At 64.8% G+C, this 26,733-nt stretch overlaps 1 protein-coding gene across 1 annotated transcript in view; it reads left to right on the top strand.

Annotated features, from left to right (window-relative positions):
• Nucleotides 1–1,176: 1,176 nt before the first annotated feature.
• LOC119096195 (mannose-P-dolichol utilization defect 1 protein) overlaps nt 1,177–26,733 on the top strand; it is a gene marked incomplete at its 5' end in the record, with an annotated part of 37,543 nt that continues 11,986 nt past the window's right edge. The window contains 1 exon segment of the mRNA XM_037218987.1: nt 1,177–1,381. Coding sequence (XP_037074882.1) covers nt 1,177–1,381 — 205 coding nt within the window.

The following is a 26,733-nucleotide window of genomic DNA, read 5'->3' on the forward strand; positions in this document are numbered from 1 at the left end:
TATTCGCGGCGCGCTGAATGCCGCCGGCGGCTGACTCGAATCCTGCGGTAATTAATGTCCGACGGCAGCTGCGCGGCGCCCGCGGCTGCCGGCGGCCGTCCAAAGGCCGCACAAAAGACGCCGCCGGCGGCGAGCGGCGACGCCGCGCCGGCCTTCGTCGCGCGCCCGTCGCCATTGGCCGCCGGCGGCCGCCGACATGGCGTCGCCGTAAAGTTTTATGGGGTCGGCGGCGCTGCCTCCTCCCATAGGCAGCAGCCGGTTTTATGCGGCGGGTTCTAACCGGGCGGGCAAACAGACGGCCGGGCGCCGGTGCCGCCGCGCTCCCGGCCGGGGAGGACGGCGCGCCGGCGTCGGCCGGCCGGCCGGCGCGCCGCGGCCAGCTGCACCCTGAGGTCGCAGCGGCGCGGCGGGGCAGGTGTCCGCTGCTGGCACGGCGGCAGGGCAGCTGACGCGAGGGGCCTGCTACGGCCGGACAGCGGTCCTAAACTGGGGTTTACGGGGACAGTTTTACTGAGCCGGGGTGGTAAACAGGGGGCGTGTATGTGCAGACAGGGGTGGATCGTGCGAGATGTGAAGAAGCTTGTCTAGTAGTTATTCGCCACAGTGAATTTGGTTTAGGCTGCACATGGATCAGGCCTTCGCCTGTTCTTAGTTGTGCTTTAATTAACTGCACCGCAGTGGAATAGAACACAATATTTGACCTTTCACTCTTACTACCACTTTCATGCCTAGTGCTAACAGTGTCTGTTTTGTTTGACTCGAACACGTCTGCGTTTCTACCAGTGAGATTTGTATGGTTTCCATATTACTCGTTTTACGATATATTTAAAAGGCGAACTGCAGCAGCAAAGTTCCCTCTGTTGAAAAGAGTTTCACGCCTTGCGTGCTTGTTCCCTAAGTTACATTATCATGCGGAGCTTCTTGTATGTGTCAGACTTGCATTTATCGCATTATCGGCCACTAGATGCATGCGTTAAATTGTGCAGTGTTATGTTAAGCTAAGTTAAAACGCCAAGTACATAGCCTTCAACATTGTTTGTACCCTTTAAGTCGTGGCACCGCCTTTTCTTACACGTTTTGCTGCCACTCCGTAGAGGCTGGAGCTCAGAGCCCGATGACGTCACAGTACCACCCTCTCCCTGGCCTGACCGCGACCGCCGCCCGCTTCTCCGGCAGCACGTACGGCGAGGGCGTGTTCCTGATCCTGCAGACGGCGCTGATCGCCGCCATGGTGCTGCACTTCAGCGGCCAGCGCCTGCTGACGCTGCTGTTCACGCTGCTGTACCCGGCCGCGCTGTACGTGCTGCTGGCCGGCTTGACGCCGCTGCACGTGCTCTGGACGCTGCAGTCAGCCAACGTGCCCATCATCGTGGCGGCGAAGGTGAGCCGCCGCTGTGCCGCGCTCGGCCGTGTATGGGGGTCCGGACGGGAGAGGGAGGGGGGGGGGGGGGGGGCGACCGGTTCGGCCGAGTGAGGCGAGCTGATCTTCCAGAGCTTGAGACGTCTCTGCCAAAACGTGATGTCTTGGTTATTTTGTGTGAGCTTTTTAGGACGTTCGCTTAAGGCATTCTGAAAGGGAATATTCTTCGCCTTGATGTCCTCTGTCACGAACGTGGCAAGTGATCAGCTGAGCCGGCCTTTCACGTCCTGTTAACATGCTCAACAACATGCCATGCCAAACAGGCTCATGTCCACGCCTCTTCCACGTGCAGGTCTTCTTAAAGGTCATCAGCCTCGTCCCAAGCGATGATTTCACCAAGCTTGTACTTGTTTTCAAGACGATTGGCCTACGCTCGTGGCGCCCATAACACGATTCCTTTCCGGCCGTGAGACTGCCGCTACTAAAACCACGCGCACTGTGCCGATGGCTTTGCGACTGCGAAGCCCCGTGCTCCGCGCCGCCAGCAGTGGCCGGCCGGCGGTGGCCACAGTCACGCTCTGTCAGCGGCCCTCCCCGCGCCCTCAGTGCCCCTAGTCTGGTCAGAGCATGGTGTTGACACGGCTCACTGCGCTGCTGCCCGGCGCCCTCGACGCAGCGCCGTCGTCCCGGCGACCGCACGCCGCCGCCAAGGGCCCAATTAGCCGCGTCTGCACGCGCCGCGGCGTGTCACGAAGGGGTCTCCCTCGCTGTTGTCGCTGCTGCAGGCGCGCCTCTGGCGGCGCCGTCGGTGGCCGCCTTGTTACGGCGCGCGGCGCGGCCGGCGGCGGTGCCCCGTGGGGCGTGCTTTATAGCGGCCGAACACCTCTGTGTTGGAGACTCGTGGCGGCTCGACATCAATTGGGCGATAAAACCGCGGCGTTGTTGTCATGACAACCGGAGATGTTACGGCCGCCGGTGTCGGCCGTGAGCAATTTGTTCCATCGGTCATGCCTGGCGGAGTGGGGGAATCCGACGTCATCAAAGACGTCCGGTTTTTCTAATGAGCCCGTGATTCGGTTGCATGCATTCGAACCGAGTGGTGCTCATGAGCACCGGTTAGCAGGAGATGAAGGCCGGTAAATTGCTGGGCTTCACCGCCCGGTCCTCAGCGACGAGCTGCAGCATCCCGATGCCAAATCAGCATTACTTGCACGAACAGCGGCGCGGGTCTGATCAATCTGGCAAGGTCAGGCTGCAGCGCTGCATGTGCCGCATGGAATGTTGCAAAGCTTCCGCAAGTGACAGTGGCTGCCCACTGCCGCTGATGTGACTGAGGTGATAAGATCATAGTGGTGGGGGCACACATCGACACTGAGCACGAGTGAGAGAACAAACTGTTGGACCCGACCTCGATACAGGGCAGCTAAGCGTCATTGCATTAGGTGTAATGATACATCTGATGCCCTGAATATTACAGCCCATCTTCAAAAATCAACAGCCGGCTGAACGAATTACACGAAAATGCCGGCTCAGTAGGGAAAATACGAGCTCAATCCAGTTACGCTAAGCACAGTCCTGGCTGGGAGGCCATACCAACGTGAGCTGCTCCGTCAGCTACCAAACTACCACATGGACACGTTTTAAATCAAAACCCGTCCGAATGCCGCGGCGCGCTGCCCCGGCCGCCGCCGCCGCTACGCCGTACCCTGCCCTGCCCTGCCGAGCATCCGCGACCGGTGCCCCCGTGAGCCGGCGGCGCCCCCGCGCGGCACGCGCCGGTCAGCCCGGCAAACAAACCGCCGGACCGAGCGCGGCACGCCGCCAGAACGGGCCGACATGATTGGCCGCTTTCAATGGGCCACGCTCCATATTTCACCGCTTCCGTCAATGACAAAACATTTCACTCTCGAATTCAAAGGCTTGTTACACATCGCGTGTCGCCGCTACAATTACGGTTCCGAAGTATCCGACATAAATTACAGGCCGGCGATGGCGCGTATTTAGAGCGCGTTTCAGACCGGAACCGGGTCCGGATTTCGGCCCGGAACCGGGTCCGGATTTCGGCCTGGCACCGGAGCGTCGCCGCCCCCGTCCCCTCTCCCCGCGGGGGAGAGATGGGCCGCCACGGGTCACCGTGGGAGCCACTCATCTGGGCTTCCCCGCGCGCGGCCGGGCGGCGGGGGCGGCGGCGACCGGCGCGCCGCCGGCGCGGGCTGGTCAGCAGGCACATGAGGGCTGCCGTGTGGAGTCGCCACCCGTGGGGAGGGCTGCCGCCGGCGTCGGTCCTCGGCCCGTGTGAGGCTACCGGCGGTCCGTGTCCGCTGCAGCTGATGCTGTACGAAGGGGTCGGTCCGGCCGCGTGCTGCCGGCAGACGGCCGGTCGCTGCCGGAACGACCTTTGTCTATCAGCTGTTCAGTACGTCAAGCCCCGACACCGTGGCCCCACATCGTCGCCCACGAGTGCGCCCAACGTGCCTGTTCTTCGGCTTCGTCCGAGATGCGACGGTGAACTGGCTCAGCGGCGGCTGACTGTGCCAACGTCAGTCGTGTGGCCCGTCCCCGTCCGCGTCCACTCGACACAAACAGCCGTTTTGTGGCATTTGCCGACGCTGAGTGTGACCGTTTGGTCGTTTTCCCTGCGGCGCTGTCGTTTGCTCCACTTAATAGAGCGTGGCATGCCACTGCGCCAAATGGTGATGATAATGTATATTTGATAAGGTGTTGCGGTTTGCGGCATGATGCGCGCTTTTCGCGGCCTGCTGGCTCGATAAACAGTCGATGCCGACCATTAGCGCACCCCTCCGTGCTCTCGCATATTCAGGGGGAGGGCGGCGCCGAGCGGCGGCGCGCTGTCCCGCTGTGTCGCCCTGCCCGGCGCTGGGCGGCGCCACTCCGACAAATGACCCCCGGGCAACCCCGCGCATGGCGACGCCGCGGTTGACGGCCCGGCGCCGTGGTCGCCCATTCAACAGGCGCTGCGACGTCGGCGATTACTTGCTGGGAACTGGGACGGCACTTGTAGTTGGAGCTGCTTGTGTTTTCGTTTCCTGAGTAGCCTCGATAAGTGCAGACCGGTCAGTCCGGCTGCGGATCATGCCATAGACCGGAGGGCCAGCTTCACTCCTACCCAGAGTGGCGCGGCGCGTGGTGCATGCATGCAGTCTATCACGAATCTCTCCGTTCGATGGTTGAGTCCCTTTTCATCAGCTGCGCCCTGGTCGGCGGAGGAAAGTTTCTTGTGTGCCTTCTGGGCCACCGGTGTCGACCCATGCCCGCAGGTCTTCTCTCAGAATGTAGGACCCAAAGCTCCCGAGCCCCCGAGGCCAACTGCGCAGTTCCCGCTGTAATTCCGAAGCTCCTGGGGCGTTCATGCTTCATCTCTTGGGGCCGGCTGCCGATCTCCCGGGCCCACGTCCCCATGCTCCAAGCATCACCTCTACGGCTCCAGATTCTAGCGTCCCGCTGCTTAGCACCAACTCTCCAGCTCTCTAGCACCAGCTCCCCTGCTCTCTAGCACCAACTCCCCTGCTCTCTAGCACCAGCTCCCCAGCCGCCGAGCTCCGGGTCCCAGCCGCTGAGCCCCGCCCCAGAGCTGCGCCTCCGTGGCCCCCGCCGTCGTGCCCCCAGCCGCGCCCGTCCGTCGGCCGGCCGCCGCCCGGATGCCGGGCATGCCCTGCCGTCAGTGCGCCGTGAGGCGATGGCCGGCATTTAATTAAAGCCTCTCGGCCGCGCCGCTCGCCGACGGCTGGTCGGCCGTCCGTCTAATGTCTGTTTTTACCGGCGCCGACTGCTACCTGCGACGGCGCCGGGCACGCTTAATGATTTAATGCCGCGCACAATGGACGCCCGTCACCACCCATACGGCAATTTGTCAATCACCCGGCAGGGCTGTCACTCAGCGGCGGCGGCCGCCGGCGGAACTGGACCGCTTCCGGCCGGCCGCTCGGCCGCGCGCCGCCGTCGCCGCGCCGAGACTGCGGCGAGCGCGGCGCAGATGGCGGCCGCGCCGCGCGACCGTGGCGGATTGCAACGCCGCGACATGTGGAGACGGAAAAACGCTCGTCCGCGCGGCCGGCGGCGGCTGGCGCGGTTTGGCGGCCTGCGGAGCGCCGCTGAAAACGGCGGCACAGCTGCGCGTTGCACGGTTTTATGTGCTAAGTGGACTGCGCGGCCTGCTTTGTAGTGTTTGGCGGCGCCAGTTGTGTGCGGCGGCGCGGGGATGGGTCCGATTCTCGGCCACATGTGGACAGATGACAGCTGGGTGGCAGCGGGACGTCAAGACGCCGTATTTCCCCCAGCGGCATCCGAGCTGTTTATCGGCCGCGGCCTCGTTCACGCAGTCGTGGCGAGATGCACGCAAGGACGGGCTGTACTTTTTAGTGCGGTCCCGCGTGCTTGTGCAAGGACGAGAAGAACGCACTCATTTGTGCCAAATTAGGGTCGGAAATGAGACAAAATTTAGCCATAGAGTTACATAGACAAGTTCCATGTGCAGACAACGCAGGTCCGACTAGCATAGTGTTTTGAGAGGAAAGCACGTATTCAGAGATGCCTACATGAGGCTGTTCTTCATTGCGTGTACGCCCAGGAGAGTTTTGATACCATCATGATCTTGCCTGCTAGCTCACACGAAACAAAAATTCACCGTTCGGAGTGTGTGGAGCCGAGGAGCATTGCCCCTTGTGGGGGCCACACAGAGTTGGCTCAGTTTCGGGAACATTTCATGCGTGCCACTCGGTGGCGTGGCATAGAAACTGTAGATTCTTGCACTCTGTCTGGTAAAGGATGGCCTCTCGGGCCGCATGGTAGAGGCGGCGCTGGTGACTCGCTGTACCTCCGTGGGGATGTAAGGTCGACCCCTATACTTGTGCTGGACGCTGGACGGGGTCGGAGTGCGCCCCTGAGTCTACCAAGTGCTGTGGAGGCAAGGTGGATTCGATTCCTTCCCAAGTGTGTATGGGAGTCGGACGTCGGTCAATCGTTTCGGCATGGATCGGCGCTGCGTCTACGTAAGAGGAGATGCAAGTGACAGGAGATGTCGTCCTGGCAGCTTGTTCGTGCACGTACAAGAAGCGGAACGCTGGGTGTATTTCTGGCCTAATGGCAGCTATGTCTCCTATGCAGTCCTTCGTATAGCTCATGTACGGTTTAGTTGCTAAACTGCTGTCACTAGAAACTACTGATCGGAATCGGGTCGTAGACGGCCTTTCAGACAAAAAAGGAGTGGATTCCGGTGATGTGGAATCGAGCGCAGTTCTGATCTACGCTGAGGCGAATAGATCACGCTACATCAAACTTTACTCGTCTGCCTCTTCCCTGCGGAGACTTCGGTAAAAGTCTGCGCAGCTCCGTGTCTGCTGGTGAATGTCAGCTGAAGGACAGTGACGCGGTGCCCGCCGTGTCTGTCATAATGCAGCCTTCAGGCGAAGTTCGAGGCCTCGGCGCCGTGTTGACAGGGTCACTGACCGTGAAATGTGAGCCTAGGTCGCAAACTCAGACTCCCCGGACTCAGGTTACATGATGCGTGCATGGCATTACTTTTTTTGCAGAAGATAAATGTTGTTACCCCTCTGAAGCCGCGTCTATTTTCTCTGTAACGGCGTTGGGCAGCTGTTGTGACAACTGGATTACCTTCGTAACCTAGGGTTCCCACGGTGGCTGTCAGCAAGGGGGTTGAATTTAACTGCCTCATCTCCCGTCATGTCCTACGGGCAGCGGCTATCGCTCGACTCGCGCTTCGCTTCGCTGAACTAGCGCTTTCTGTTTTGTCCGCTCGTGACCCATGCTGACCTTGACCGCCGTCGGTGTCGGGCAGTGACCGGCGGCCGGGAGCGCCGGCTCCGGCCGCGCCGCCGCCGCCGCCGCCGCCACCACGGTAGCGTCTCGGCGCGGCGTTAATCACCGCCGGCCGCATTAATCTGAATGGGCCGGGCGGCACCGGCGCCGGACAGTTTATTAATTACCCGGCGCGCCGGTCAGAAGCGGCCGCCCCGATTACCGGCAGCTGCTGCGGGCGCGCCCCGTCTCGGCTCCGAATGAATCAATCGGCGCAGCGGTGAGGCGCTGCTGCGGAGCTCGCAGTGCCGGAGAGGTGCTGCGGAGCCCGCAGTGCCGGAGAGGTGCTGCAGACTCGCCGCCGGCGACGCTGGTGGCGGGGTCGGCGGGCTCGGCCGCGCCCTCGTCGCCCTCCGCGGCCGCGCATAACCCGGTAGCTCGGCGGGTTGAACCCCGTCGCCGGCGCGCTTTCTGATGGTAAACACCCCCTGCCGGCGCGTCAAATTTGTCTCGCTATCGCGGCCCATCGGGGCCAGCTAATATCGGAAGCCAAGGATTCTCAGCGGCCGGCTTTTACCGGCTGGCGCGTCAAAGCGCCGGCCGCCGCGGCGCCGCTCCCGAGCGCAGATTATGAGCCCGATTGGGATTTTATGTATTGCGGTCGAGATGAGCGCGGCCCATGGGAACGGCCGGCGCCGCGTCGGCATTCCGCCGACAGGTGTCGGTGGCGGCGGCGGACCGCGCGTCCGGGACCGGGCCTGGGACGCGCCGCGTCCCGAGAGGTCCCGGTCCCGGCGGGACGGGTCCTCCCGCGGTTTCCGCCAGCACCGGCAGCACCCACAGCGTCGCCGCTGCCGCCGCTCCTGCCGCGTGACGGGAGTCAGCTCTCCGCTGGCTCCATCCGCCCTGTCGCGACCGTGCCGACGCACCGCCCGCTGGGATCATCTCCGGCCACGCCGAGAGGCTCGACCGCGCCGTGTCGCGTCGCGTCGTGACCACCCCGCCCGCGCGCGCGCCCGCCGCTCCGCGCCCGGTCGTGCGCCGCCATCAGAGCCAGCGGTTCCCGCTGCCAGCGCGGTCGCCTCTGCCCGGCCGTCGCCGCCGACGCGTCGGCCGCGTCGGGCTGGCCGGCGGTCAATTTGTCGCGTCGCGTCAGACGCGTCCGTGTCCGAGTCCGGCTCGGCCCTATTATAAATGACCACCGGCTGCCATTTATCTTGCTCCGAGTCAATTACGCCGGCTTTAATACGGCCGGCAGAAGTAATGGAGGGATCGGCGCCCGCTCGGCCCGGCCGGTCCGTCATTAGGCCGGACGCCGTCAGCCGGAGTCAGCCTCTGTCAGCTGACCGTGCCGGAGTCAGCCTCCGTCAGCTGACCGTGCCAGAGTCAGCCTCTGTCAGCTGACCGTGCCGGAGTCAGCCTCCGTCAGCTGACCGTGCCTCTGTCACCGTGACTCTGACCGTGACCGTCAGCCTCTGTCAGCTGACCGTGCCGGAGTCAGCCTCCGTCAGCTGACGGCGCCGGAGCCAGTGGGAGTCAGCCTCCGTCAGCCTGACTGAGTCTCCTCCAGCCACGCTGGCTCGCTGTCAGCTTAACATCGCCGGCGTTAGCTGGGATCAGCCTCGTTCAGCCTGATTGGGTGCGTCAGCCGGGCTCATGGTCTTCCGCCTTGCCTGCAGACCGGGCCTCTGTCAGTGAGGTTTGCCCGGCTGTCAGTCCCGGGCCCGACCTTCTGTCAGTCTGGTTTAGCCTCCGTCAGCCCGGCTCGTCCTCGGCGTCCGCTTCGCTCGGTCATCACCAGCCGGCGGCGTCACGTCGATGCGACCCATCCTCGTCCGTCCACCTCTGTCGCCGTCACTCCGCCTCAGCTTCCAAGGCCTGTCCTAGTCAGTCTGCGCCATAGAGCGGTGGCATCGGTGCTTTATCTTCGGCTGGTCTCTCCCGGCAGGCTTGGATCCGTTTCAGGCACCGGCTTTGTGATGCTCTGCCTTCGCCATCTTCCTTTAAAGTCCGAATGTTTTACGAAAATATGGCACTTGGCAGCGAAATTGGACAGATTCAGATCGGAAACATGCGGGCTTCTCGACAAAAGGCCGGATGTTGGATGGAATTTATGACCTTCATTGTACAAGATTGAAGTATTTAATCTTCGACCCACGGCGTGCCGTCGTAATGTCGCCGGTACAAACCGTCTACGGCCATGGCCCGCTCATTAAAGTGATGGAAGCTGTAGTAAATTCATCGCCGCCAAGCGTGGACACGCTAATTTGGCCTTCCTTTTTCTGATTGCCCGGCCACAGATGCGCGCATTTTCCAGTCCTCGCCTACCTTTCGTGGTAGATGGAATCGGACTGTGGTTTCCTCCTCCCCTTCCTCCTCCCCCTTCGCCAACTCTTGGTATGTTCCCTTTCGCGGCGGGTGTGCCAATTGGTAGTGGTCCTGGCGCTCGACAGAGCCTTCGAGGTGAAGGGAGATCATGGCTCACGACGTTGTTCGAATTCACTGACGAGCTCGTGGTCCGCTGGCCTCGTGACCACGCCGCCGCGCGGCGCTCGGCATCGGGTTGCGACCGACGGCGGGGCTGTCCCACGGCTCCCCTGGCGAGCGGTGCTGGGCGCGCCCCTGCAGCGGCGCCTGCACGCGTCCGCGCCGGAAGCGGCACGGGCCGGGAGCGGGCCGTCACGCGCCCGGCCGGCGCGATGGGGCCGATAGGCGACCGCGCCGCACTGGAGGGTGCTCTCGAGCGTCCGCCCGGCGCGGCTCGGTCAGCGGCGTCACCGGCAGCGGGGACAGGAACTGTAGGGGGATGATCACCGCCTCTGAAATTACGTCGGAAAGTGGAACAGAATGGCTCCAAGCCAGTTCCAATGGCAAAAAACGCGCTGACAACATGTGTAGATGAGATGCGGCGTTGAGATGTGTAAAAGAGATGCGGCGTGCCGCGCACGTAAAGCACGTTTTCGCTGAGCACGACGTGTCATTAAGGCGCGACCGCCGGGCGGGCGAGCCGCTGCCGCGTGCACAGGATGATTAAACGTCGCCCCGCCCCTGCCCGACCGTCCCCTCCTCACCGGGCAGGGGGATCGTCGGGCGGCGTGGCGTTGCCCGGTGTCACAATCGATGCCGGTCGTGGCGGGCGGCAATGGCGCCGCTGACTGTGCAACAAGTCGGGCCGGCGGCGGCCGGCGGGATGGCGGCTCGACAACAGCGGGCGCGCCGGGGAGAGCGGAGCCGGCGCCGTCGGCCGGCGGGGTCGGGGAGACGTGCTGGGCCCCCGTGCGGCGTGGGAGTGGCTCGTGGCAGGTACTCTGTGTGTGCAATACGACGGCCGTGACCCCGTGCGGTGTTCAGACTAGAGCGGCCCTCACAGGTTTCTTTCGCTGCCTTTCATCTGACACTATTTTCTCTCCTTTTGAGGACTCCGTGGTCACTGGTTTTGCGTGTTTCTCACGCAATGTCGATTTCAAACAAAGAAGCCGACGTTCAGAAAGGTGACCCCTACGGCGCGCCTGTGCCCTCTCCGCACCAGTGCCGAGCTGTCGCCACCACGTCCGCAAACGGGGGGGGGGGGGAGGGGGGGGGGGTCTCCGACCGGCGCCGCTCATCGCCGCAGCCCCGCCCGGCCGCCGCCGGCGTCAGTTATGCGTGCTGCGCGCGAGAGAGGCGGCCGCTGCCGCGCGGCCCGGCGCGACACCGGTCGGGGGGCGGCGGCGAGGGCCGGCGTGACGGCGCTAACCGCCGGGTGGCGGCCGCCGCCGGCGCGTGAGGTCGCCGTGATTGCCGCCCGCCGCCGCTAACGGTGCCACGCACGCCCGGACGCCGCTGATGATGTATGGCCGAGCGGGTGGGCCGCGCCCCGCCGGCCCCTCCGCTGGAGAGTCGGCGGACTGACTCGTCCGCGAGGGACAGAGCGACTCACTTGCGGGCGACTCGGACCTCTGCAGCCTCCCAACATGGCCCGCGTGTGCCTCTGATGACGGTGCCTGTAACCCTCCTGTATTTGTTGTGGGGTCTCTTTTCCTACGGTATGGGTAGTGAGCCACTTCGTCCCGCTGTTCGGCGGTCTAAGCCGGACTCTGTCCTGCCGCGTGGTGCCTGGCAGTATCGTGCGGATGACCGGCGTCCACCGTGCGCCGCGGGTGACACGCGCCCCAGCACGCGTGTCACCCGCGGATGACCTGAGTCCACCGGTGGCGCGCCTTCCTCTTGTGAGGTCACTGATCGGTCACGGCCGCTGAGCACACCCCCTCTTCCTTCCTGCTGCTCACCTGCTGTGAGTCCTCGCCAGTGAGTCCTCAAAGTCCTCGAGTGAGTCCTTGCCGAGCCGTGTGCCTCAGAAGCTGGACTTTTGGTGAGTGCGGAACGCCCATTGATCCCCGCCCTCCAGATGCCCCCGCTCCGAACCAGAGTTAACCGGGGTTAACAGAGTTGTAGCCCGCCTCCCCTCGTTGAGCCCGAGGGCCGATCCATTGGTGGCACGCTCTCCGCTGATTGAATCGGAATCAAATGCTCAATTTAACTCGCTGCAGTTTTTCGCGCACCAGTTTAAACGATAGATTAGGATTACGGCCGAATGATGGCGCCCCCCCGCCGTTTGCCATGCAGATCGACGCCGGCATTGTAGCCGGGCGGCGAGTTCTGCGTCGTTGTCGCCTGTCGATGGCCTGATGGGCCGTATTTTACTCGACTCGATGGCGCTGATTGCGGATCGAACCGCCATCGGCTACCCCTCGCCGGCGTCACCTCGAGCGTCGACGCCGTCGGCCGCGTCGGCGCCGACGCCACCCGGCCAGTCGGCCGGACGTCCCGCCGGCGCCGCCTCTAATGAAATCGGACGCTCCCGCATGCATAAAACATCGGTTCCGCGTCAATTGCGCGCCGTGCGACGCGCCGTCTCGCTCGGACGACGCGACGCCGCCGACGCGGCCGACGGCGCCAGGACGCTCAGGCACCTCCGGCGGCAGCGCGCCGCGCGCCCGCCGCCTTATGGGATTTCTATTAGGTGGAGGGATTTACTGGCGCGCGGTCGACCGGTCACGGCGCCGCCGAGCGGGGTAACGCTCGCTGCGCGGGCGTGCCGAGCCGGCGCACGCCGCCGGGTCCGGCAGGAGGAGACGGGCAGACGCCACCGCGCTCACCCGCGCCGCCCGCTCGAAGCGGCCGCTGAGCGCTGCAACAGCGCGCCGGCGCGGCGGGTTTAAGAGCGCGGTAGGACCCCGGGGCAGCGGCCGGTGCCGGAGCCGGAGCCGGAGCCGGAGCCGGAGCCGGAGCCGGTGCCGGGAGGGAGCCCGCCCCCGCGGACGGCGGGCCGCGCCGCCGCACGCCCCGCCGTTCCCGCGCCGCCGCCTCCAAATTAGCACGTATTTACCGGTGACAGTAATCAGTCAGTTCCGGCGGCGTTGCCGTGGCAACGCATGGCGATGGTGACGCGGCAGATTCGGCGCGCCGAAGCCGACGCGCGCCTCGCCGACTGCGACGGTGACCGGCGCCGAAGGGTGCGCCGGGGCTGTCGCGCGCGGCGCGGCGGGGCGGGCCCGCCGGGGATGGAGGAGATGAATGGTGTGGGTGACCCGAAGCCAGGTGATAACGCCGGTGGGCGGGTGTTGCGGTCGTGAGCGGGCTCGCTATCAGTGTGATCTCCTCGAAAGCGTGCGGGGAGGTGACGCAGCGTAAGAGGGTCCCATGCCCAGGCTGCAAATGGCTGCGATGACCGATGTGTGGTAAATATCTGAATTTCGCCGCCACGGCCATTGGCTACATGGAATTAGCGCCTGTTTCTCGTCCCGGGTGCGTCGAAAATAACCTGATTTGCATTTGAAGCGGGGCATTAATATCTGGAAGAAGGCTGTGCCCGACCTTCTTCAAATTCCTGACACGTCGGCAGGGTTGCTCAAATTGCGAAGTAACGCGGGATTTTGAACCCGGGTTGCAAGTAACCCTGCCTCGTTGGCAATAAGCTGGACGCCCCGGAACTGAAATTTTCGCGTCTTTGATTTTTGCCTACATTTATGCAAAGTTACCAATGTTGCAGAAGCGTGCAGTTGGCACGAATGACTAGAATATAAATGATGATCTATTTATTTGCCAATTGAGGGTTATGATAAAGCTGGTATAATCACTAAGGTTGTTTCTTTCTCTTGTCATGGTTTGTCGTTCACGTAAATCTCTCCGTAATTTTAATGGTCTGTCTCTGAAGTTTTATTGTGTGCAATAATGACCGCTGTTTTAAAGTAGCAGGCGGCGTAACTCACTGGGAGCCTACAGACCACCTGTAGTTTGCAAGCCCAATTACATCAATACTCTGCTTTTCGAAATGTTGCAGTCGGAACTTCTCCCAAGCTTAAGATGTGTGCTTGAAGTTAAAGCTGTACATCGTCAAAGCTACTTGACTGTCAACAGACGGAAGGTCCTCGTCTCAACGCTCGTGTACGACTCGGCGTCGGCTCGGCGGTGTTTCAAGCCGTTTTAGGGCTAACACCGGGAGCTCCGTCAGCTCCCTCGGTCTGCTGGCCGTAGCGACTGGCAACGAAAGGCTAACGGCGGCCTGAACGTCGCAACAGTGTTGTTGACCTCGGGAAGTTGTGTTGACCTCGGGAAATGTTGACCTCGGGAAGGCGACAGTGTTGACCTCGGGAAGGCGACAGCCATGCTGTGTAGATCGACGCCCGGCGGGACGAGGAAGTGAGATGTTCCGCTAACGACTGACGTAGCTGCGCGATGCGCGCGGCGAACTCGAGCCGAGTGGACGCGCAGTCGCTATAGTACGAGATGTTACGCGTCCCGTTGTGACGTCACGCCGGATCTCTGCGACTCCGCGCCACTTGACACGTGCTCCGCTTGGGGCCCGGCTGCTGCTGTTTGGCGCACGTCGGTCATTACGCCGTCTCGCATTTGTGAGTGTTTGGCTATGGGGAGGCGGGCGCGCCGCCGCCGGTGGCCGATGCTTAACACTGGCGGCGTCCAACAAACAGCGTCCGATGTCGCGATCGCGCCTGTTTGCCCGGCTTTAAAGCGGGCGACGGCGGGTCGCCCGCCGCCGGCCAGCCACCCCGTCGTTCGGGACGCGGGGCCGCTGACTCGGGTTCCGAAGCACGTGCTGTGACCGCACCACCGCCCGCGTTGGTGTCCGGCCGTTAGTACATGGCTGAGCCGTCGGGCACTCTGTGGCGACAGCCGGGTGGCCGGCCGTGACCCGCGGGTCGCTCCACCCCCGCGCACGGCGTGTCTGTCGGTGTGCCGGGCGCCCCCCGGCCACCGCCCGGTGACCCGGCCGGGTCGCGCCGCTGCCCCGCAGGAGGTGTCCTCCGCCGGTGTGCCGTGCGCCCCCAGTCATCGCCTGGTGACCCGGCGGGGTCGCCCCGCTCCCCCGGGGCGGTGGGCGGGCCGCCGGCACGGAAGCGTCACGGCTGTCGGCCGCGCGCTGCGTGGGGCGTCGTGTTTATGATTCGCCGCGCGGCGGGGCGCCGGGCGGACCTCCTACGTGGCGGTCGCGCCGACGGCGTGTCGCGCCGCCGCCATTGGTCGCGCGCCGCGCCAGCTGACTGTCGCGCGCGGACAAAGGCGCGCCCGCGCGCAGTCCGACTGCGCCGCGCCCGCGCCGAATTCGCCATCCGCGCCGAATCGCGGCAGCGGCGGCGCGCGGCGGCTCGCTGCCGGTCGCGTTTGGACGGCGTCCGGGCGGAGAGTGGGCGGAGAGCGTCGGGCTGTGCCGACCAGCTGGTCCGCGACGGATCGCGGCGGGCTCGGCTCCGGGTGCGGCCGGTTTGGTTTGCTCGCCGGTTGGTCGGCTGCCGCTGCTCGCCGGTTGGTCGGCTGCCGCTGCTCGCCGGCTGGTCGGCGCTCAGCGGCTGGCCGCTGCCGGCGGGCCTTTGCATTGGTCGGACGCGCCGTGACGCACCGGTGGCGGCGTTCCGCCGTCGTCTCAGAAAGTTCACAGTCATAGCAGCAGTCTTGGGAGTCACGAGTCATCACCATCCCTACTGCAGATGGGTCGGTTTTCCCGAACCTAGGATCAGATGCTGTCGACGAACAACCCGCGTGAGTCGCGGTGACCCCGCGGTCAAGGCCGCCCGGCTTCCCCGTCCGGCCACTGGAGGCGCTGCCGTCGGTCGGAGCCGGGCGTCGCCACCGACGAGGTCAGGTCGCCGGCGCCGACGGCGCGCGCGTGGCACCGGATCGGACCCGCTTTCTCCGGCTCGGTCCTGGCGGCGGGTGCCGGTGTCCGTGGCCGGCGGCGTTTCCCAGTGGGCTTTCCCGTGAAGCGATTCGATCGCCGATGAAAGCAACGGGACGCCGTTTTCCCATCGTAGCGCTCAGCTGGCGGACTGGGCGCGTCGGCGGGGCCGACTCTCGCCGAACCTCGCAGAGAACTGGTAGTCGGCTTGCGCACCATCGCCTGCTGTGTTTTGGCCGGCTGAAGTCCTCGGCTGAAGTGGGGCACAGGGTGCTCCGAAGGCTCTGTTGATCCGTCACGCACACACTGTATGTCGCGCGGCATCCAGCTCCGTAGCGGGACGAACTTTTGGCTTAGAACGGGTGGGACGTGCGCTATTACTCCAGACCTGAAATCTGGAATGACAGCCAGTCACCCCTGATGCTTCTTTCATGCATGTTTCCTTAATGTCAGGTTTACTACCCAGTAATTCAGCTGTGCCCAGCTACAGCACTGGGTAGTACAGCTCCCAGTCACATTTCTCCTATTTTTTTCGCCGACGGGTAAAAGCTTAGCCCACTGCGGGCTGAGCAGGTGACCGTCACCTGTGTGTGGACAGCTCGGTTAAAGCGTTGCTGGATGACCACTCTGTCTGTCATTGGCCGACGTCATCGGCTAGTGTCGACCCCTTCACCTGCCGCCGCTCCTGCTCGTTACACCCAGACACGGCCAAAGCGCATCGCTCTTCAAAAGCCGGCGCATCCGCCGGCGTCGCGAGCATGACTCGGTCGTCGCGCCGGCCGGCCGGGGCCGATGGGGCGGCCGGCGGCGCGCCGGGCCCAGGTGTGGCCGCGCCCGGCGCCGGCAGCTGCGCCGAACCGTGGGAACGCTTCAGGCCCGGTCAGACCGTCGGTATTCATGAGCCGGTGACGCGCGACAGCGTGCCGCGGCTAATGCAGCCGGTGCAGGCCGGTGGGATTGTGGTGCGAGATAAATAGGTCCAATTTATGCCGCTGAATTGGATGATTTACCGGCGGCAGAGCCATTATCGGCCCACGCCGTTTAGGCTCCTGTATCGCCACGCGTTTATCACGCTGGGTTTATCGACGCTGTCTTTGAGCGCGGCGCGGCGCGTGCCCCGTTCGCACCGCACATAGCCGTTTAATGTGCCTGTCGGGACGTTTGTGACGCTCCGGCGCCGTGCGCTTCACCGCGCCGCCTCATCGCGACCTCGCCGTCACGGCGCATGGGGCCGGCGCTGCCGCGGGTCGCCTCACAGCCGGTGGTGTCTCGCCGGGGAGGCTCGCAGAGGACGCTGTGCAGCGTCGTGCTCGGTGACCCGCGATCGCCGGACGCGGGTGCCCGGCTCGCCCTCCCCGGCGCTCGGACACGCCATCCTGTGCTCGCCGGCTCGTCGGTCGTGATCCGTCTTGCCCACCTGCCGGCCGCCGGACTCACCCCGGCGAGCTGTCCGGCGCGGCGCCGCCGCTCAGACGGCTCTCCGTGCGGCCGGATGGAGCGCCGCTGGTGCGGGGGGAGATGACGCGCTCCCGCCGAGCCGGGGCGATGTGTGTTTGGCGTCGCCGAGCCAGCGGGCGACAAAGCGCGTCCCGGGAGCTGAGCGGGACAGAACGTATTCTTGCCGAGCTGAGCACGACGGGACGTAGCCCTGTATAGCTGGAGAGACAAGAAGGCATCCCTCTCGGGCTTTGTAACGACAGAATGCACGCCTGCTGAGTTGGGAATGACAGGAGACTTGCTTGTACTTAGAGGTGGCATGGCAGGAGGCGTTCCAGCTGCGGGCTCGGCGCGTGTGGCTGTTCGCGTAGGGCGCCTGTCGACCTTTGCAGACAAGCCAGGTTAGTTCCGGATGAGCTGTTGGTTCTTACCACCCTGGCCACCGTCGAGTGACTCCGGTCACTGCCGATCAAGCAGACGTTTGCAAATGGTCCGGGCCTCTGTCGGACGAACCTGACCGGTGGTGAACAAGTCCACCTCGCCTCTGGTGGACGAGGTGGACCTCCTGTGGGCTGGCCGACCCCTGGCGGACGAGCCTGGACTCCGCCGAATGCTCCCTGCCTCTGCCGGACGAGCCGGCGCTGTTCTTGGACGAGCCAGTCGGCCGGACGAGCCTAGCCTCTGCCGGGCGATCCCGGGACGCGCCCGGACGCGTCCGAGCGCTCGGCGGCCATTGGCGGCGCCCCGCCGCGCCGTTTCCGCCGCGGCCGCCGCGTGCGTGTCGGGCGTCATCTGGGGCGCGGCCGGGCCGCCGGCGCTCGTCACCGCGCGCCATCGGTCAGTGTCGCGCCCCCGCCGGCCCCGCCCGGCCCCGGCCCGGCCCGCCGCCGCCGGCCCGCCCCCGACCGGTCGGTCCCGGCCCGTCGCCGCCGCCGCCGCCGCCGCCGCCGTCAGGGCGAGGGGCGGCGCGAAATGCGCGCCTGCGGACGAGATCGTGCACAGCGTGAGCGTTTGGACATCGCTGGTCGGCTCTTTCGTGGGTCGAGTCTTCAATGATGTGTCTTCGACTTCAGCCTCACGACACTGAGTCTCGGACTGCCGCCGACGGGACCGAGGTCCCTGGGACGCGGAGCCGGCCCGGACCCCCGGTGGCATCCGTGAGAAACCGATTAGGCGGCGCCGCCAGCTGTCTTCAAGCCGCTGTGACGTCACCGGGTGGGGTAATGTTACCAGATCGCCGCCGTCGTTTAGTTGATGGGGCAAATCGTCGGCGTAATGAGAAGTGACTGAGTAATGTTCTCCATCATGAGCGCTGAATGGGCGCCCAATAGAGGACGCTGGACACGGCCTGTTAGCTAATCATTTGGCGATATCCCGACGCAATTTGCGTAATGGCCGGCGAAATATGGCGCTGGAGACGGCTGTGGCGCGCGACGAGCGGTGGCGCGGCCGCTGCCCCCGCCAGCAACCGGGACAGGTGTCTGCTTCCGGTGAGGCGGGCCGCGCCCTGGTCGAATCCCCGCCGCTCAGGCCCTGGCCCGTGTCCGCTCGGCCGCGCTGGGGGCGGCCCGGGCTGGGTATTGGGTGGCCACACTGGACGAGGGTCGTGTCGCTACGTCCTATTGAGATGGGGATGCGTCTTGCAGAGCGGCCGCCGCACGCGTCTCGTCCCAACGCCCTGCCGTGATCCCATGACTGGCAGGGTCAGGTCGCGCCGACAGTTTTCGCCCTGTCGTGGTGATCGCGGTCCCCCCCCTCCCTTGGCCTCGGCCCCGTGTCCGGTCGCTCGCGCCACTCCGGGGCGAGAGTGCGGGTCTGGCGGGTAACCAGAGCCGGCGGCGGGGGCGCCGGCCGCCCCCATTGCAGGGGAGCCGCGGCCGACAAAAGGCCGCCGAGGCGCCCGCATCGCCAGGAATTTAAAGGCCTCTCGGCGGGGGCGGCTGTGTGTTTTAGATGGCACGCCCGGCACGGCCGAGGTGGCGGCGCGGAGATTTACCGCTGATAATGTCCGGCCCAGTGATTGCCGCCGATATTTACGGCGGCTAATGACTATCATACGGCCGGCTCGGCGACGTGACGGCTCTGACAGCCGACGACAGCGCTTCCAACGGCCGGCCGCCGCGTTCCGCCGCGCCCGCCGCCGTTCGTCAGGCGCCTGTCGAATCGGTTTTCCAATCAGGCCTCGTTCTCGGTGCGCCGCTGGAGCCGTCGAGATGGCCGCCCCCGCCGTGAGGAATTACCCTGACGAGCTCCCGTTTCGCGGGTCGCTTCGAGGGGAGCCGCGCGGGAGGCAGCCTCGCTACCGCCGCCTCGATTGCGCTCTGCTGGCGTCTCCTCGCGGCCGCGGTGCTGCTCCGCGCCGCGCGCGGCATCGGACGCACTCCTAGGCGCGCGGGTGCGTGTGCGTCTCGTGCTTTCGCGCCGTCAGTCCGTTGGCGTGGCGCCTCGTCGCAAGGGCGACCCAGACGTCGCCGTTGTGACCGCGGCGCCGAGAGAGGAACGGCCGTTGGCCCTGGCATCCGGCCGTCGAAATAAAATGGAATATACGATGATGACGATAAGATCAGACGGGGTCAAATACAGGCCATGAGCGGAGTCCGTAATTATAGACGTCTCTGGCCGCATAAATACGTCAGTCGCTAACAATGCGGGCCACCCGAGCGGGCCTGAGAAACTCGGCTGCCGCACAAAAGCCGAATCCGACGAAAAAACCCGGTCCGGCGAACGGGACCGCCGGGGTCGGCCGGCCGGCCTGGCCTGACCCGACCTCGCCGCTCGGCCCGGTCTCGCCTCCAGCCCTCACCTCTTGGACCGCCGCGCCCTATCGTCGCATCGCGGCCTGTTTGTTCCGGCGCGGCGTTAATAACTCCACGCGGCGGCCGGCGTGGCCGGCGTGGCGCACCCGGCAATTTGGCGGCGGCGTCTCTCGGCGGCGTGTCTCCGGCGCGCGCGCCCCCTGATTACCGCCAGATTTATGTCGCGCCGGCTGCCATATCGGGCGCCGCGGCGGCTGCCACATCGGGCGCCTTCCGTTTCGGCCCGCCGCTCTTTGTCGAGCTGCCGCGCTGCGACGGCTGTGGCCGCGGCTTTCAGGCGGCGGCGCCCCGGCGGCCGAGAGAGAGGGCACCGCTTTGGTAGCCGGCCGTGAGTGGGCGGCGCCGCCGGTCGGGTGCGTGACGCCGTCCGGGTCACAGCCGTTCGGTCTGCCGCGGCTCGCTCGTCACGGCGACCGACCGTCACGGCGGCCGCGGCTTCAGCGGCAGCCGCTGCGCCCCGGCTGATCAGGTGGTAGGGCGCGCGTCGCTGCGCCGTCGGTCAGTCGCGGCCCTGGAGCGTGCCGCCCGCCGCGGCGCTGATCCCGGCCGTCGTGCGGGACATCCGCGCGCGTCGCGACGGACGGGCCGGTGCCGCTCGCGTTGCCCGCGCCGACCGCCGGCATTGAGCGGCGGATGGAGCGGCCCGAGCCTGACTGACGCGGGCCGGCCGCCGGAGGGGCGGCTGATGCACGGACGCTGTCCCTCCTCTGCCGTCCGCACGCCGCTGACCAGATCAGCGTCGGGATTACGCGCCGGGCACGCCGCGGCCGCCGCTGTCGACGGCAGCGCGACGGGATTAGCGGGCGAGCCGGTGCGTGAGGCGGCGCTCGGGCGGGCGCCGGGCGACGGGCGTCGCCTCGGGCGAGGGGTCGGGCCGCGGTGGGGCGGGCTGGGCTGGGCCTCGTGCCGCCACCTGTTGTGGGGCCAGACCGGACGCCGCTCCGGCTGGCGCGGCACCTGTCCGGGTTCGAACGCCGCCTGCGCTGTTGCCATGGCCTGCTAGATGACTCTGAGAAACGTGGCGAAAAGAACGGCGAAAAATCTAGAGTGATAGAGACTCGTTCTGTTTGCTGCGTGCTGCTCGAAACGGTACAGTTCGCGAGTTCTTGGTTCGCCGGTGATCTTCACGTGACATGCATGAATCGTCGGTCTGGTAGTTCAGTTCTGCTCGGGCTGTGATGTGGTGACCGAAGTCGGTAATTAGTCGCCAAATCAGTCGTCAAAGACGGGACCACTGACCAGTGGGAGCCCCTCAGCAGCTGTGGCGAGACCCTGGCTCAAAGCCCACCCGAACCAGCTGGGAACATCCCTTGGCCTGGGCCTGTCCGCGGGCACCCGTGTCCTGCCCCCGGTCGTCAGCTCGGCCTGGCGGCGCGGCCGCGGTGCCGGCTGACCTGGGACGACCTGTGCGCGGGCGGCGGCGGCCGTCCCGCGGCGCGCCGCCGCCCCGCTGGCCGGGGGTCGGAGCGAGCGGCCCCCGCCGCCGCCCATTACCATCACAGAGGCGCCGCCGCGCCGCTACATGCGCGCCCGGCACCGGCGCGCTGTTCTCCGGCCGCGCGCTATGAGTTAATTATGCGCCGCTATGCGGGAGCGCGGTAATTGTTACAGTTCGGCGCGGCGGTGGCCTTTGCGGCGCCGGCGAGCGCCGCTGATCTGCCGCGATCTGCCGCCGCCGCCGCCGCCGCCGCGCACCGCCTGTTTGTTTTCGCGCGCGCGCGCGGTCGCGTCGCGGCGGCCGCGCGCGCGCTCGCCGCATTCCCGGCGGCCGCGCGGCGTGGTCGCGGTCGCGGGCGGGGGTGGGCTCGGCCGGTTATTGATGGCTCTCGGCGCGCCATCCCGCGGCGCGCCGGCACCTTTTTGGGCGCGCCGGCCGCCTGTGTGTCATCGCGGTCGGTCGGCCAGCGCGGCCGTGTATTTTGGCCCTGAGTTATGGACGGGGCCGGCGCCCGTAATGAAGGGGTTCATGTTTGTTTGAGATGGCTCTGATTTAGCGCCGCCGTCGGCAGGGAGGAAAGGTGCGAGAAATATGAAATTAAACTATTAGTTAGCCGACCGGGGAGCGCGCCGGGCCGCGCCGACATGAGTCGGCGCGCTTGATGCGGCGGCGCCGCGGCGTCGAACACGGCCGCGCGGTGCGCTTCACAGGCGCCGACGGTCGAGGAGCAGCGCGTCGGACAGCGGCCGGAGAGGTACGACCCACACCCGTCCGCGGCCTGATGGCGTCGTGACCGGCGCCGTGTAGCGGAGGGCGGCGGCCGGCGGCGGCGCGTCTCACTCGCGCGCCGCGCTCCGGCCGTGTAATCATTAGCCGAAGTGTGGCCGCCGGCGCGGTGACGGCTGCAGGAGGGTGTTCCGCGGGCGGTGTCCGGCCGCGGAGGTCGCCTGCCGTGTCGTGTGACGATAATCCGGCTGCCTGTGGATCGCCGCCGTGTGCCCGGTCCGCGATGTGCCGTTCACGGCGCGTTCAGTCCGCTAACGATTCGCTGCGTGTTGGTTTGGCTTTTCATTGTATTCGTGACGGGCATCGTGTGGCGTCTTTCAGCGACTGGATGTTCCGTTCGTGACTTTCCCTTATGGACATGACATGTTCCGTTCGTGACTTTTTCTTATGGACATGATATAGCGCGGTCATAACGTTTTAGCTGCCCTCCGAACCCAACCCTCCCAGCTGCCGGCAGTTCTCTCAGCTCCGCTCCCGGGTGGCTCCCGCAGCTGCTGAGCCAGCCGGCGGGTTGCGGTGGGCTTCTGCGCAGCTCGCCCCCTCAGCACCGAGCCCACCGGTCCAGCCCGATCGGCTCTCCGGAGACGTCCGCAGCCCCAGCTAATGATGCCGTGGTGGAACGGGACTCGATCCTGCAATAAATACTATCATTAATCTGGCGGGGGGCGCTCGGTCTGGGGACGACGGTGGCCCTCTCGCCCGTGCTTTCGCCAGCGCCTCCTCCGCGGACGTCGCGCGCGATGGTGATAATTAGTTGATTCCATTTCGACCCCATTTCCCCATTACGTGGACAATGGAGTGGCTTAACGTGAGCATTATTCGTTGGGGAGTTTTGTCAGTTGAAATTATCTGCGGGAGGCTTTGGAATAGCGCAGGCATGTTTTCGCACCGCGACAGTTTTGTCTGTTCCGTCGAGTAATTCGCTGTCCTTCTTTCGATTGTGTCATCGGCCGCCACTGTAGCACAAAGAAGTTTGTGCATGCTTAAGTCATGAAGAAAACTGGTCAGTTGTGCATTCTACGCGAATGATTCCATCGAACACGGTGGGTGTTGTAGCACGCGTGTACTTATACATTTATATAGCCTAAGGTAGCCCTGTTAACAAGCATGCATGCTTGCAAACCGACTTGTGGTATTCAGATCAGCCTGCTCGCCCGTGGCCGACGCTGACCGGCTCCCACTCCCCCTGACGCCTGTGTTCGGCGTTCTAAAGCAAGTGAAATAGCATACACGCTTGGCATGCACATGACATGGGGGGGGGGAGACAGTGATCTAGCCTAACGAGCCTTGCTGGCTCATTGTTTTCAACAGTGGCCTAAACATTGAGATGTTACGCAGAGGTGACCAGTTTCTGGCGCGAAGGCTGACAAGGTACGATTGAAAGGGGGCAGAAGCTGTGGCTCCGCGTTGTGCACTGCACCACCCTGGTACCTGAGACGCACTGTTCTAGTTTTGCGTGGCCGGCAGATGGCCAGAACCGGGCGACGCGGCTGCCCGCCGTCGACGTGCCGACGTGCCGACCTGCCGACTTGCCGACCGGCGGTCGGCGGTTCGGCGGCGTCGGGCCCGCGCGTGATTGAGACCGGCCCCGTGCGGCGGTGGGCGGTGCGGCGGGGGACGACGGGTGCCCCCCGCCGGTGGCCGCGCCGTCTCATTAGACTCCCAGATGAGCCGCGCCGGCCGGCGGCCGCTTTGTTTTAGCGCGCCGTCGCGCGGCCGCTGGTAATTCGACAAATTACACAGCGGGGCGCGGCCGGTCCGGCAAATTATAGTCCTAGGGGGTCCTCGGTCGGCGCTGGGTCGTCCGCTAAGCGGCCGGGTAGCGCCGTAATGGCCCCTCGACGCGACGGGTCGGTCCGACGCCGGCTCCGGCCGCCCGATGGTGACGCATTGTCCCGCCGGTGTCCTCCCTCGGCTTCGCCGCCGCCGGGCTCGGCCGATCCGCTCGCCTGTCGAAAGGGTGTCGGTCGAGGCCGGGCGTTGTCAGCCGGCCGCGTGTTACACTTGTCGGGCCTGTCGCCGTCCCCGCCCACCGGCGCGGCCGGCTGCGCCGCCGCCGCCCCCGCAGACCTCCGCGGGGCCCTGCCGCCCCCGCCCCGGGCGAGACTGACGCCCCCGCAGATGCACCGCCCGGCGGTACCGCCCACGCGCGGCTGGGGGCGCGGAACGGCGGACGGGCCGGGCCGCAGTGCGGACCTGCCCACGCACGTGTCTCGGGCCGGTGACAACGCTGCGACGCCGACAAAGGCGCGCTGCTCTGGCGTGCTGACTCCGGAGGGGTGTTGCGCACGTGCGACGGGAAACGGCTGGCAGGCGGAGAAGTCGGGCCCCGGCTGGCTGCTAGGAACGCCCTGACAGGTCGGGCCCTCGGCTGGCTGGCGGGGACTTCAAGAGAGGTCTGGCCCCGGCTGGCTGCTAGGGACGCCCTGGCGGGTCGTGCCCCGGACTGGCTGGCGGGGATGCAGTGCTTGGTTGATGTACGGTCTTGAGACGCCTTATAACGTACTCGGCTCTGTCTCCCGACATGGGTAGCGGATAGCTGGAGGCGGTTGCCCCTTTCCGGGCTTGGCACATTGTGGGATTAGCCGTGGTGTCAAGTGAACTAACAATAGGAACAGGTCGACCTCAACCGACTCCAACTAGCCCCGGTCGGTCAGTGTGTCTCGCGCGGCCACGCTGTTCATTGCTGGGCTTCGGTGTCATTCGGACATGTGTTGCTATGTATGTCATGTGTGCCTAAAACTTGAGCTCGTTTGAAATCCATCATTGGCTGTTTTTGCAGAACGGGTGTGAATCATGCCCCTGTACTCTCTCCCGCGACTATTCGATTCATGTGTTCGTTACTTATTGAACGGCGAGGATAGTCACAGGGAACCTTAACGAAATGTATGCGTGTCAAGGGCTCGTGGGCGTGTGTGTGGGCGAAACATTAAATGTGTTTTGTGGGGTGGCATATAAACAAAGAATTCTAAATACCGAATGTTAAACTCAGGGTGTGCGCCGCCCGCGCCACTTACGGGTGAGTGATAATTGCCGCACCTTCTCAGGAATGTACCCGAGAGGAATGAGTTCGGAATGCGCGTAATGGCACATACAGCCCTTTCTTCTGCTTTTTGCGCGCCTGGTCGCTACGGCGCTGAATGCTCAGTCTGTTGTATGGGCTGCCCGGATGTGGCTCGGTATTCAAGTGCGTTATGGGAAGTTCCGAGGGGTTCCGGCATTATCTATCGCATGACTTCCAGCCGTCGATTCAGTGCCACAACGGTTGGATAGGTCGTCGTGGGATGCAGCACTGATCAGAGGACATCGCGGCGCTCGTGCGGAATCCATGGGAGATCCGTGCGAGGTCCGTGCGAGATCCAGCACATTAACACGTTTGCTAGGATGACGCTGTGATTGGCATGTATTCGCAAGGTGGGCGGTGGCTGGGATTCCACCAGCAATCCTGTGCGGCCGATGTGATGGCCCGACGCTGGGATCCCACCAGCACTCCCGTGCGGACGATGTGATGGCCCGGCCGGGGAATCGGTGTGATGACCCGGCTGGGGAATCGGTGTGATGGCCCGGCTGGGGAATCGGTGTGATGACCCGCTGGGGAATCGGTGCTGATGGCCCGGCTGGGGAATCGGTGCGATGGCCCGGCTGGGGAATCGGTGTGATGACCCGGCTGGGGAATCGGTGTGATGACCCGGCTGGGGAATCGGTGTGACGGCCCGGCCGGGGAATCGGCGTGGCCACAGCCGGCCTGCTGCCGACCGAAGATCCGCCGAGGCCGTCCTGGATAGACAATAGCGCGGCGCCGCTGGACGATTAATGCGGCGATTACTCAGGGAGTCTGATGTACGAGGTGGAAAGGACACCATGCCACCGGGACGGACGGTAGTCAATTTCGTTTCCCCACAACAAATCGTATCCATGCAATTGCTCCAATTGTGAGTTAAATGAAAATAGCTATTTTGAGCTGAATGCACTGTGTCATCACTTTGGCCGTGTCCAACCTTCATTTCATCCATGTCCGAAAATTGATCGAGTTCCCCGCATGACACGACCTTCTCTGTGACGTTACCGCCGCGCTCATGTGTACGTCAGGGTTCGCAACGTCCAGACGCGAGGCGCAAGACCGCGGCACCACGTGACCGACAACCAGTACTAGATCAGCACCTGCCGCACTGGAGCCGCGCCGGGGCTGACAGGGCCGCGACGGCCGGGTTGAGCGTGCTCTAGCTTGGGTTGAGGGTGCCCGAGCCTGTGTTGAGCGCCCCCGAGCCTGGGATGAGCGTCCCCGAGCCTGGGATGAGCGCCCCCGACCCTGTGTTGAGCGTTGATTGCTGATGTGTAGTAGCGCCAGCATCAGTCCCGTGACCCCTGGCAGGTCCGGTGCGGGACGGCGTGAGTCTAATGCATCTGGGGTCGCTCGCCGGCCGGGGCGCCGACGGGCTGACCCGGGCCAGGGGCGGCCCAGGTAGGCATGACGTCATGTCAGGTACGCTAGTGGCTCTGCTGGAGCCGCTTCTCCCGTGCGGCCGCGTCTCAGGGACATCTCAGGGACGGCCCAGGTAGGCATGACGTCATGCCAGGTACGCTAGCGGCTCTGCTTGAGCGGCTCCTCCCGCGCGTCTGCATCTCAGGGACATAAGCAGTATTGCGGCGCGCGCCAGTCGTGGACGACGTAACGCTCGTGCGAGAATGGGCTTATTATATTAAGCCAAAGCTTGGCGCCTCTGGGGATGGCAAAAATATCAACTGAATTTGTATATCCAGTTCAAGGATTCTTGATCGTGCGTGGGCAGCTAACGCGTTGCGTGCTTAAGACTGGATCGTTCGAGTCGTGCGAAACCAGATCCAAGTTCAGATCCAGAAGCCATAACCAGATCCCGTCGCAACACATCCACGCATGGTTTCCACAATGTTGCAGAAGCGCTTACGGAAAGTTTCTGCTGCCGCCCGC

Source organism: Pollicipes pollicipes, unplaced genomic scaffold (genome assembly GCF_011947565.3).
Source record: "Pollicipes pollicipes isolate AB1234 unplaced genomic scaffold, Ppol_2.1 Scaffold_4295;HRSCAF=5057_pilon_pilon_pilon, whole genome shotgun sequence".
Lineage (NCBI taxonomy): Eukaryota > Metazoa > Arthropoda > Thecostraca > Pollicipedomorpha > Pollicipedidae > Pollicipes > Pollicipes pollicipes.